Genomic DNA, 13,672 nt, shown 5'->3' with positions numbered 1-13,672 from the left:
AATATTATTACAGTAAAATTGCTTTTCTTTACATCTCTAAGTTCTGCATCTGTTCCATTTGGGGCTGATGAGTGGACAATCCTATGAAAAATAGGTGCAAATGGCTCCATTGTGTTGGAATTCATGAGCATGTTTGGAATAACTTTATGCCATGTGCTGAAGAAAAATAAATCAATTGCAGGTACTAAAGGGTTGTAAAAACGTATTAAAAGTATTTTCTGTATCTCTTCGATGACTTCTGCATCTGCTGAATTGAGAACTAAAGAGAGGATTACTTCAACTTGAAGCAAAACCTTGTGCAAATTACTCCCGTCTGCTGGATTTGAGATGTGTGTTAATATTTGAATTCAGTGCAAACTGGTTTGTGAATGTGCTGGAAGGAAATAAATAAAAGTAGTAGGTGCAAAACAGTTATGAAAAGTGGAGGGGATTGAGACTGTAAATTCTCTCCTCAGTTGCCTGAAAAGGTTTTATTCCATAATACGATAAGATTTTATCTCTTACATTTAATCCAATATTACTGCTTTAGACTTCAGTTGAGAGAATATGTTGAAAAATATTGAAGTTTTCTACTTGATCCACACCACCCTATTTTTAAATTATAAGGGAATCTATAAAATGTTGCCAGCAACAGACTTCTAAAAGTTGTGTGATATTTAAGAGAGGAGAGATCAGTTCATATTGTATCAAACAGTATTTATTTTTTATTTTTTTGATAATTCTCAGCCTTCCAAAGAAAAGACAGGGCATGGCTCATCAAAAGACATATTGAATTTCCAGGGCACATGGCTATGTATTTAAGGGTTAATATGGAGCAGATCAAGCTCAGACAAAGCATAAAGAGATTTAATGCTCCTTAGAGACGTGAGATGACAACATGCATCATCATCACATCCACTCAAGGGGGCACTGGGGGAGAAGAGTGCTTCTATGCAGATGGTAAGGGTGAATGAATTTGTTGTGCAGCCATTTATCGTGTGTGAAAGGTTGGCAAGAGTGACTTGTCAGGGTGGGGTCACAGAGAGTGGACAATTACATTAAAAGGTCTACAGTAGCACACACAGTAGCACACACAAACACAGGGACCGATGCACAAAGCTATTGGCAGACACTGACTATTTGCATGCCTGAGTTTGCATGTACTTTGGATACTTTGAAACTAGATCCAATGGCAGATCTGCTCTGACAGTACCTTACCTGACCAATAAGCATTTCTCAGCAGAGACACAATTTACTTACAAATAAAGGGGATATTATGCATTTAGAGAAAAGCCCACATGTATTTATGTGTAGTTATGTAAATTACAGCCAAAGCACATAACTTATCATTTTCAAAACTATGTGGGGGAGTGAGGGGGGGGGGGGGGGGGGGGGGGGGGAAATACTGTCTGGAGAGTGCTGGTGGTAGTTTTAGAACCAGGAACGTAAACAGAGGAAAAAGGATCTGTTGCACTGCTGGCATTATCAAAAACCCGATAAGGGATGTCACAAATGGTGGACAATATTATCTTTTGTGAAGTCAGGCTAATATTATTGGAAGTATTGATGGGTGGGAGCAGAATTCCTCATGCATATATTTAGTAGAATCTGCTTAATGAATGTGTTCTAAAAATAAAACAAAACAAGGAGTAAAATAGTTGTAAAAATGGAGGAGATTGCACTGCTTCTTAAATCTACAACAAAAAAGCTTTGATTGATGCATTTCACTCTTAAATCAAACAAACCCTAGTTGTTAAAAACATGACTATAAACAGCACAATTCACTGTAATTTCATATACTACATATGCATCTATTGTCAGAGCTTTAAAGTCTTCTTTGCCATGTAGATGAGGGTCTTTAAAGCCCCATCATGACGGTGCTATGAGAATATAAGCAGACTTGTTTCCATAGAAACAGTATTTCTCTCACCTACTGCACGTGACAAAGCTGAAAATACATGTAGTGTTGGCGCGTGTGCACACATAAACACACGAACACGCACACACACACACACACACACACACACACACACACACATACACACACACACACACACACACACACACACGCACAACGCGGCCATGGATACTGCTCACGTCATCTCCTCTACACATGGTAACCGAAGAGGAAGCTGCCTCATAGACTGAAGTGCACAGAAGAGACGCCCACTTTGACTGTCTCCACAGCCATTTAGGGATGCATTCATGCAGATTCACTCTTTTTTTATATACCTTCCTCTATATAATGGCCTTTTGCAGACCATCATCCTAGTCTCTTTATTGACTAGTGTCATGAATATCTAGCTTTTAATATTTGTGCCGCTTTAGCTATAGTTTGTTTTCTTTTTTTTTCTTTTTTTTTATGAAGCCCATATCTGGACTCTTGTCTCTTTTCAGTGTTGAAGAAATGATCAGACAGATGTTATCAGCTGCGTCAAGCTGTTTCTTTATGCCCTTTAGATCAAGTGGGCTAAAAGAAACATTACAAAATTTAATTAGCTGAAAATAACTGTGGTTTGTCTGCACACTCCATGATCTCAGATAACAGACTATTTATTCAATGTAACAAATGTTATGCTTATATCAGAAGTTTATTTCACCTAGTCATTTATTTTTGTTAAATCTATTCTGAGCATATGCAAAACTAAAACTTAAAAACAGAACAGATTCTTAATTAACCCTCAAAGTCTGACAAACATTTTATTTTGCACATTGTTCCATGGTCTAACTACACATTTGAAGGTGATTACATTTTTCAGTCATCTTTTTTATATATAGTTTGTCATCTTTTTTATATATAGAGCTGTCCATTGTTTTTCTACCTGCTCATTCTTCTATGGTAAGAAGAAATTCAATCTTCATGACATCAATTTTGCCTTCGCCACTGGGCCGCTTGTCTCTTAGCAACAGGGGGTGGGAGTTCTTTAAAGGGGCCAGTCACATTTGTTGCCGTAACAGCAAGGAAAAAAAGAGCATCCAGCTGGAATAACAATGATTCAATTGCTTAGTAGGTAAAGGGTAATTTGGGATGGGGGTGGGGGTGGAGGGGATCTTATTGGTTGAGTATATCTGACAACAGAGACAGTTATCTTGTCTCTAACAGAAAATAGAACAGGAGGAGGACAGGATGGTTGAATCTAAGTACATTCATAATAGATGACCGGATGGATGGATGGATGGATGGATGGATGGATGGATGGATGGATGGATGGATGGGTTGGTGGGTGGGTGGGTAGTTTAATGGATGGATGGCATAAAAGCACACACAAATGATTGATGGGTGAAATGAAAAGGACGGACAGGTAAATGGACAGATGCAATTGTGATTGATACACAGATTAATGGACAGATGAACGCTAGATGATGTGTGATTAAGAAGTAGATAAATGCTGGCGTAATGTATGGCTGTATATATTGATGCATGGATGGACAGGCAGACAGATGGATAGACACATGGATGCACCGAAAGATCAATGTAATCCTGTACTACAAGAGCATTCACCTATTTCAGTTATCTCACTTATTTTATTTACTTAACAAACCAGAAACCACTTGAATGTATATAAGTCACCTTAAATCGCTTCTTCTTTATTTAATTTTTTCCCATCCACTGTATATATCTGGATGGACTTTATATACTTCATGCACCTTTTCATCCTTTGTGCACCTTCTGTTGCTTGTAAGAGCCGATGTCACAAGTAAATCTCTCCATTGTGAGATCAATAAAGTTATATCTAATCTAATCTAATCAAATCAACAGATTATTTCTGAAAGATGTCTTTCTAAGTGAATGAATGTACAGATGTGTAGGTAGAGCAATGCAGATTGAAATAAAGATTCATGGATTTACACATAAATAAAAAGGTGAATGAATAATATTGTTAAAAATAAGGATGGATAAAAGACAAAAGCATGTGTTCATCTTTTATTATATAATTTATGGAAGTAATAAATAAACACTATCCGTCCGTCCGTCCGTCTTCTTCCGCTTATCCGGGGTCAGGTCGCGGAGGTAGCAGCTTCAGTAGGGAGGCCCAGACGTCCCTCTCCCCAGCCACTTGGGCCAGCTCCTCAGGAGGAATCCCAAGGCGTTCCCAGGCCAGCCGGGAGACATAGTCCCTCCAGCGTGTCCTGGGTCTTCCTCTGGGCCTCCTCCCGGTGGGACGTGCCCGGAACACCTCACCAGGGAGGCGTCCAGGAGGCATCCTGACCAGATGCCCGAGCCACCTCAACTGGCTCCTCTCGACGTGGAGGAGCAGCGGCTCTACTCTGAGTCCTCCCCGGATGACTGAGCTCCTCACCCTATCTCTAAGGGAGAGCCCAGACACACTACGGAGAAAACTCATTTCAGCCGCTTGTATCCGGGATCTCGTTCTTTCGGTCACGACCCAAAGCTCGTGACCATAGATGAGGGTAGGAACGTAGATCGACCGGTAAATCGAGAGCTTCGCCTTTTGGCTCAGCTCTCTCTTCACCACAACGGATCGGTACAGCGCCCGCTTCACAGCAGACGCTGCACCAATCCGCCTGTCGATCTCCCGCTCCATCCTCCCCTCATTCGTGAACAAGACCCCAAGATACTTGAACTCCTCCACTAGGGGCAGGACATTCTCCCCAACCCGGAGAAGGCACTCTACCCTTTTCCGGTTCAAGACTATGGTCTCGGATTTGGAGGCACTGATTTTCATCCCGGCCGCTTCGCACTCGGCTGCAAACCGCTCCAGTGAGAGCTGTAGATCACGCCCTGATGAAGCCAATAGGACCACGTCATCTGCGAATAGCAGAGACGCAATCCTAAGGCCACCAAAACGGATCCCCTCAACACCTTGGCTGCGCCTAGAAATTCTGTCCATAAAAGTTATGAACAGAATCGGTGACAAAGGGCAACCTTGGCGGAGTCCAACTCTCACCGGAAACGAGTCCGACTTACTGCCGGCAATGCGGACCAGACTCTGACACCGGTCGTACAGAGACCTGACAGCCCTTATTAAAGGGTCCGGTACTCCATACTCCCGGAGTACCCCCCACAGGATCCCCCGGGGGTCACGGTCGAATGCCTTCTCCAGATCCACAAAACACATGTAGACTGGTTGGGCAAACTCCCATGCCCCCTCAAGAATCCTGCTGAGGGTATAGAGCTGGTCCAGTGTTCCACGGCCAGGACGAAAACCACACTGCTCTTCCTGAATCCGAGATTCGACTATCCGACAGACCCTCCTTTCCAGAACCCCTGAATAGACCTTACCAGGGAGGCTTAAGAGTGTGATTCCCCTGTAGTTTGAACACACCCTCCGGTCCCCCCTTTTTAAATAAATTAAATAAACACTATATACATTATAATTTATATCTGTTGTTTTTTATATTACCTTTATTTTAATGCAATCACTGTTCTCCTGATTTGGTTGATTTCCTCCTTGTCTTGAAGAATCATCCAGTTTGTGATGTCACATATTATTTAAATGTTAGTTTATAAAAAAATATATAAGTAGCAGAACATTTCTATCCTTTATTTGGAGCAAACTGCCAGAATGTTAAAGTTAAATTCAGTTTCATTTATATAGTGCCAATTCACAACACATGTCATCTCAAGGCACTTTACAAAGTCATTTCAATCAAATCATACAGACAGATTGGTCAAAAAGCTTTCTATTTAAGGAGCAGAGTGCATAAAAGTATTCACAAGCAGCATTCTCTCCCCCTGAAAGAGCGTGGAGGCACAGTGGACAGTGGTCTGCATTGCCAACGGCTTTGCAGCAGTCCCTCATACTTAACATGCATGTGGTGACTGTGGGCAGGCAAACTCCCCTTTCACAGGGAGAAACCTAAAAGAACCAGGCTCAGTGTGAATGGCCATTTGCCATGACCGGCTAGGGGTTTGAGAAGACAGAGCAGAGACACAAAAAGAGTACAGAAGCACTGATCCATGAATACTTTTTATGTTAGAGAGGGTAAAGGCAGACAATCTAGTGAGAGCAGAGGGAATGGATGGATCAACATATCTATGCTCCTGTGTAAGTTTGGAAACTGTACTAAAGAGAGGCCTAGGTTTATTTTTATTTGCATCTATTAAAGATGAAAAATATGGTGCTCTAACTTTGCCAAGGGTCTTTTTATACAACATTAGACTGTTTTTCTAGATTAAGGGACAATCTTCTAGCACCACATTCTTCTAGAGCACCACTCTAGCACCAACTTCCTAGTGTTGTGCTTTGAAGTATGCAGCTCTAAATTAAACCAGGGAGCCAGCTTCCTGTGAATAATATCTTTATTTTACAGGGGGGCTAATGCAAATCATAATAAGGAAGTAACTCTATCAACAGGAACATTAATTTGTGAATGTGAAGAAACTACATTGCTGCATAAAAAATGGTCAAATAGCACAGAGTTGTGATGAACTAGTGATAACTTGGAGTGTTTGTGTTCCAGCATACAGGCTCCTCCAGAAAAGGACAGGCATTTTCTGACACATCCTTGTGCAGATCTCAGATAAAAAGGAGGAAAAACACAGAGTTTGCCCTAACAACTCTACTCCGTGAAACAACCCTGCTACTGGGAAATTTGTTGTCATAATTTGACTCAAGATAAAGGCTTCCAAGCTATTGTAGCTATTTATTGGACTGGAACTAATTAATGGATCAGACTGAGAGATGGTTGCTACTCCTCCTCTTCATCCTGTATTTTTGGGAATGTGGAAATGTAAAGAATTAGGAGTTGACTCATTTATACTAACATAGTCCTCCTGCATCCAGGTTTCTGAGACAAAATAAATACATCTGATTATATTTAACTTTTTATGACGCATTTTTCGAAGCTCTGTTTTTTAACGTTTATTTTTCAATTTCAAAATATTCTGTTAGTTTTAATTAAAGGTAAGGTAATATCCAAGTTCCATTATTAATTATTATTCCATTATTATAAACTATGTCGGACTCTGTAATTTTCTCTGGTCCCCTGCCTGATCTGACCAGTGATGACATGTTTAGCCGCATGTCATCATTCAACCGCTGGTTGTCTAGGTGGTGTCCAGAAAACGACGTAGGCTACATTGATAACTGGAGAACTTTCTGGGGAAAACCTGGTCTGATCCGGAGAGACAACATCCATCCTACTTTGGATGGTGCAGCTCTTCTTTCTAGGAATCTGGCCGGATTTATTAGTTCTCCTAAATGCTGACAACCCAGGGTCCAGACCAGGAAGCAGAGCCGTAGTTTAACACACCTCTCTGCAGCTTCTGTACTGTTACCCACCCATTATCCTATTGAGACGGTGTCTTTCCCACGGCCAAAACTTAACAGATCAAAAACTGATCTAAAAGGAACAAATCATAAAAACCTAATAAAAATCAATATGGTTCACCTTGAACCTAAAAATAAAATAATAAAATGTGGTCTATTAAATATAAGGTCTCTCCCTCCAAAGACTTTGTTAGTTAATGAATTGATTTCTGATAATCAGATTGATTTGTTTTGTCTCACAGAAACCTGGCTACAAGAGGACTACGTTAGTATAAATGAGTCAACCCCCTCCAGTTATTCAAATTTCCACATTCCCAGATCTGTGGGAAGAGGAGGAGGAGTGGCAACTATCTTTCAGTCTGATTTATTAATTAGTCCCAGGCCAACTAATGATTACAGTTCTTTTGAACATTTAACCCTCAGTTTCCCTCATCCAAACTGCAAAGCAATAAAACCTCTTCTGTTTGTTGTTTTGTATCGTCCACCAGGCCCTTACACTCAGTTTTTGGATGAGTTGTCAGATTTCTTATCTGATTTGGTGTTAAATACTGATAAGGCTATTATAGTGGGTGATTTTAACATCCATGTTGACACTGAATGTGATAACCTTAGTGTAGCCTTTAAAACTATCCTAGATTCAATTGGTTTTGCTCAAAATGTGCATGAACCGACGCACTCTCGGCTCCATACTTTAGACCTTGTGCTGACATATGGCATTGATTGTGAAGAATTAACAGTATTTCCTCACAACCCTGTCCTGTCTGATCATTTTTTAATAACATTTGAGTTTAATCTAACTGAATTCTCCACCCCCAAAAGAGGGTTCCATTATAGTAGATTTTTATCGGATAATGCTGTATCAAAACTTAAAGAGTCTGTCCCCTTCTTAATATCCTCAGTATTGCAGAAATGCCCTGTAGATGGCAGCATTGCTGTTTCTTCCCATTCACAAATCGATACCTTTGCTAACAATGTGACTTCCTCATTGCGTTCTGCATTAGACAATGTAGCTCCCTTGAAAAAGAAGGTGATTATTCACAGGAAGCTGGCTCCTTGGTTTAATTCAGAGCTGCGTTCATTGAAGCACAATGTTAGGAAATTGGAGAGAAAATGGCGCTCTACACACCAAGAGGAATCCTACTTAATCTGGAGGGACAGACTATTGTTGTATAACAAGACCCTCCGCAGAGTTAGAGCAGCATATTTTTCATCATTAATTGAAGAGAATAAAAATAATCCTAGATTTCTCTTTAGTACAGTTGCCAAACTTACCCAGAGCCACAGCTCTGTTGATCCATCCATTCCCTTAGCTCTCAGTAGTAATGATTTTATGGGATTCTTCATAAATAAAATTGATGCCATTAAAAATAAAATAATTGGCATCCTCCCAAACATGATTACCTCGTCCTCAGTAAGTGAGGCAGCATTGGAGGAATCTTTAGAATCTGCGCAGTGTTTGAACTGTTTAGAAGCAGTAGAGCTTTCTGAGCTATCTAAAATTTTAGCTTCATCTAAACCTTCTACCTGTATGTTAGACCCAATCCCAACCAAGTTGTTTAAGGACATATTCCCTTTGATCAGTGGCACTATTTTAGACATGATTAATCTATCCTTAGTAAATGGATATGTACCACAGGTTTTGAAAGTAGCTGTTATTAAACCTTTACTTAAGAAACCTTCTCTTGATCAAGATGAGTTAGTAAATTACAGACCTATATCTAATCTTCTTTTCTTATCTAAAATTCTTGAGAAAGTAGTTGCTAATCAACTTTGTGAACATTTACAAAGTAATGACCTACTTGAGGAGTTTCAGTCAGGCTTCAGAGCTCATCATAGCACTGAAACAGCTCTGGTGAAGGTCACTAATGATATTCTCATGGCCTCAGATAATGGACTTGTGTCTATACTTGTCCTGTTAGATCTCAGTGCTGCGTTTGATACAGTTGATCACAATATTCTCCTACAAAGACTTGAACATACTGTAGGGATTAAGGGGAAAGCATTAGGCTGGTTTAAATCTTATCTGTCAGACAGATTCCAATTTGTTCATGTTAATAATAAATCTTCCTCAAACTCTAGGGTCACTTGTGGAGTACCACAGGGTTCAGTCCTTGGACCAATTCTCTTTACTATATATATGCTTCCGATAGGCAAAATTATCAGACAGCATGGGATTAATTTCCACTGTTATGCTGATGATACTCAGCTATATTTATCCATAAATCCTGATGAATCCAATCAATTACTTCGACTGCAGTCATGTCTTGATGACATCAAAAGCTGGATGACTTTAAATTTCCTGCATCTAAATTCTGACAAGACCGAAGTTTTAATCTTTGGGCCAGAGTCCTCAAAAAATAAACTTCTTAACCAATCACTTAATCTGGGTGGCATTAACCTGGCCTCTGGTAATAAAGTAAAAAATCTTGGTGTTATTTTTGACCAAGACATGTCATTTAAATCCCATATTAAACAGGTTTCCAGAGTTTCCTTTTTTCACCTCCGGAATATCGCCAGAATTAGAAACATTCTGTCCAGGAGTGATGCTGAAAAACTGGTCCATGCATTTGTTACTTCAAGGCTGGACTATTGTAATTCTTTACTATCAGGAATTCCAGAAAATGCAGTTCAAAGCCTTCAGCTGATCCAAAATGCTGCAGCAAGAGTTCTGATGGAAATCAACAAGAGGGATCATATTTCTCCAATTTTAGCTTCCCTTCATTGGCTTCCTGTTAAATCAAGAATAGAATTTAAAATTCTTCTTCTAACATATAAAGCCCTTCATAATCAAACTCCATCATATATCAGAGCTCTGATTACCCCGTATGTTCCTAACAGAGCACTTCGCTCTCAGACCGCAGGTCTGCTGGTGGTTCCTAGAGTCTCTAAAAGTAGAATGGGAGGCAGATCCTTTAGCTATCAGGCTCCTCTCCTGTGGAACCAACTCCCAGTTTTGGTCCGTGAGGCAGACACCCTGTCTACTTTTAAGACTAGGCTTAAAACTTTTCTTTTTGACAAAAATTATAACTAGTGACTCATGTTACTCTCAGCTACCTTTATAGTTTTACTGCTATAGGCTTAGGTTACTGGAGTATATCAGGATCTAATTTTCTCACTACATTGAGTTCTACTGTTCTTCAATTATGCATTATGTGTTGTCATTTCTGCTTTAACTTTCTGTTCTCTCTCTTTTCTCTTCATAGTAGGTACACCTGGTCTGGCGTTCTGTTAACTGTGACATCATCCAGAGAAGACGGCTCACCCGCTACTACCATCTAATGTAGAACAGATTACTAGATCAATGTGTGCTTCTGTGCTTTTTTGTTTCTCTTGTTGTGTCTCTGTTCTGTCTTCTGTAACCCCAATCGGTCGAGGCAGATGACCGTTCATACTGAGCCCGGTTCTGCCGGAGGTTTTTTTTTCCCGTTAATGGGTGGTTTTTCTTCCCACTGTCGCTTCATGCTTGCTCAGTATGAGGGATTGCAGCAAAGCCATGTACAATGCAGATGACTCTTCCTGTGGCTCTACGGTTCCCCAGGAGTGAATGCTGCTTGTCGGGACTTTGATGCAATCAACTGGTTTCCTTATATAGGACATTTTTGACCAATCTGTATAATCTGACCCAATCTGTATAATATGATTGAACTTGACTTTGTAAAGTGCCTTGAGATGACATGTTTCATGATTTGGCGCTATATAAATAAAATTGAATTGAATTGAATTGAATTATTATTTTTTTTAGCTAGTTGTTTAGACTTCACAGCGATAAATATGTTAAATGTGACTGTGGTTACCAAACACTAGCATTTCTTAACATTGTGTGATTCGTTTTCAATCTGATAGATGAGTTCTATAAATAACTGTTTTCTTGCTTTGCCTTCAGATCAAAGGTTTTGCAGATTTTTAACACACTTTCATTTCTTGTAAAAAAAAAAGGCCTTTTTTCTTTCTTGGTGAAAGACAAAAAGTGAAAGACCTTTGGAAATCTAGGATAAGCGCCTCACTGCATACAAATGTGCTTGAAGACAACACTTAGCCGATGGAAGTAGATTAACCTCCATTCCATTCACCAGCTGGGTTTTAGTCCCAGCCTGTAGTTGTAAACATGCATGTTGATGTTCAATCTGCTGTGTTTGAAATGTAAATTAAAAATGATCAGTTCATTTTCTATAACCAAAGTTAAACCACAGGGATTAGGATTTTTATCATAATTTTATCATGTTAGAATGAATAAAACAGTATAGAAAAACAATGTAAAATGTAAGTATAAGTAAAATTAGTTTAAATTCAGATCATAGCTCAGTTGTTTGTGACATTCTTGTTAAGTATTTCAACGTTTTGATCCCATTTTTTTAAGTTGATATAATCAGATTTGTATACACTTTTTATGTTATCTTTAGTGTTTTGCAATTAGGCTTGCATGTGAAGGAAAGAGAGAGTTCAGGGCTGTAATAGGCTTTACAGTGACTGAAGTCCATGTCAAAGCCAATAAAAGCAGTTGGTGTTGCTCCAGTGTGTTGTGTTCAGCTGCTGGAGCAATGATGATAAGTAAATCAGACTTAACTGGCTCATTGCCCTTACACCTACTGTCTCCTCCTGATAGTCTTGTGTTGGGTATTTTGGTCTGACCAGAGCTGTCTAAGATACTTAAAGCAGGTCCCAGAAAAAAGCAAAGAAAAAAGTCCAACACAATATATATATATATATATATATATATATATATATATATATATAGAGAGATGGGGATAGAGAGATAGATAGATATATAATATATATATTTGTATATAGAGAGAGATTTGATATAGATATATATATATTTGTATATATATATATATATATATATTTGTATATCTATATATATATATATATATATATATATATATATATATATATATATATATATATATATTGTATATGTGTGTATGTATGTATGTATGTGTGTATGTATGTATGTATGTATGTGTGAGTTACACATAAGTATACTTTGCTGTTCTGTGTTCTGTGTGCATATTGCCATAAAGGGTGTGCTATTTACAGTGTGCTTCTGCATCATAACAGAATAAGTTCAATTAGCTTTAACACAAACTGCTTGCTTGTTTTTTTACATGTTTTAAATTTGGTACCTCTGTGAATTCAATAGCGTGGACGTAACATTGGGCAAAAACAGATGAGAGATCACTATACTTACTAAGTAACTACATCTTGTTGGCTTTAGATGGGTGGACAACAGCATTTTGAATAACTTTTGAATGCGTAGGATTAATTGCATTAACCTTTTACAATGAGTACAGTTTCCAATTTGTGGGACAAAGAAGGTATTTTTATTCAACTTCATATTTCTTCTAGCTTAATGGTTAAGTTTTGGACTTTTTTTCTCCTCCTGCTATAAATGTGTCCAAACTATGTTTTAGACTAACCAGTAAACACTGACTGGTTGTGACAATAGTACCGTTATTGGAGCAGAACCTCAGATTCAGCCATGACGTGAAAATATGAACACAGACTTACTAAAAAAGCCAAACAACTCAATAAAAAGAAAAAAATAATACCTCATAGCAATTACATTTAGAGTCCATTTCAATGAAGAATAGCATAGAGTAGAGAGGTTTCATTCTTTATTATTGTAGGTTAATATTATTAAGGAAGAGGATTCAATAAATTTTGTTTGTTATTTAAATTGTCCACTGTTGGCAGCGACACAGTTGTTGTCAAAGACAGAGCAGCTTCTAATTGGTTAGTTCCATCTCCTCATCCCATGCACAAATGCTCTCTCCCTCTCTGTGCCGCTCTCTCTTCCTCTGCTTTGACTGATGCCGTGTTCCCTCCAATCCGTGCAGGGCCGTGTGAGGCGGGCAACCAGTAGCATGGCGGGGAGGGTGGAGCTGGGAGCAGTCGGCCAGCTTCAGGCAGAGATGCTCCATTTGGACCTCATTGACGGTGCTGACGGTTACCGCGGTGATAAAGGGTCTTCGAAGGCATCTGCTGTTGCAACCGCGTCAGTCACCAAGGACTCTGGCGCACCTGTTACCATGGATACTTACCGGCCCAAGAGACCTACGACCCTTAACCTCTTCCCGATTGTGCCACGCTCACAGGTATGGCCTGAATTAACCTTATCTACACACACACACACACACACACACACACACACACACACACACACACACACACACACACACACACACACACACGCACATACGCACATGACAGCACAGCACTGATGGAAAACAGTAAGTATTGGAGAAAGATTATCTATGTGTTAGACTGCTTATGTATGTTTATTTTCCTTTGTAAAAAATGTCTTTTGAAGATGGAAAAGAAAGATGGAACAGAATAGTTCACATCTCCAGAGAATTCATTACAATTGTTTTCCTGACAGGATGTCTTTTCTGGACCGAACAATGCCTTCGACTGTCATGACACATTTTCTTCCCCCTTGGTGCTCATCTCTGTTTGTG

General features: G+C 39.3%; 1 protein-coding gene across 2 annotated transcripts in view; it reads left to right on the top strand.

Annotated features, from left to right (window-relative positions):
* The window catches only part of LOC105931901 (C-Jun-amino-terminal kinase-interacting protein 1), a 71,097-nt gene that overhangs the window by 27,694 nt on the left and 29,731 nt on the right, over nt 1-13,672 (top strand). For both annotated transcript variants that reach the window (XM_012870787.3, XM_036135974.1), the window contains exon 3: nt 13,052-13,309. In XM_012870787.3, coding sequence (XP_012726241.3) covers nt 13,052-13,309 — 258 coding nt within the window. The remainder of the gene's footprint in view (nt 1-13,051; nt 13,310-13,672) is intronic.

This window comes from Fundulus heteroclitus, chromosome 4 (assembly GCF_011125445.2).
Source record: "Fundulus heteroclitus isolate FHET01 chromosome 4, MU-UCD_Fhet_4.1, whole genome shotgun sequence".
In the NCBI taxonomy this organism is placed as follows: domain Eukaryota; kingdom Metazoa; phylum Chordata; class Actinopteri; order Cyprinodontiformes; family Fundulidae; genus Fundulus; species Fundulus heteroclitus.
Note: the sequence above shows the minus strand (reverse complement) of the source record. Positions and strands in the feature narration are given on the sequence as shown.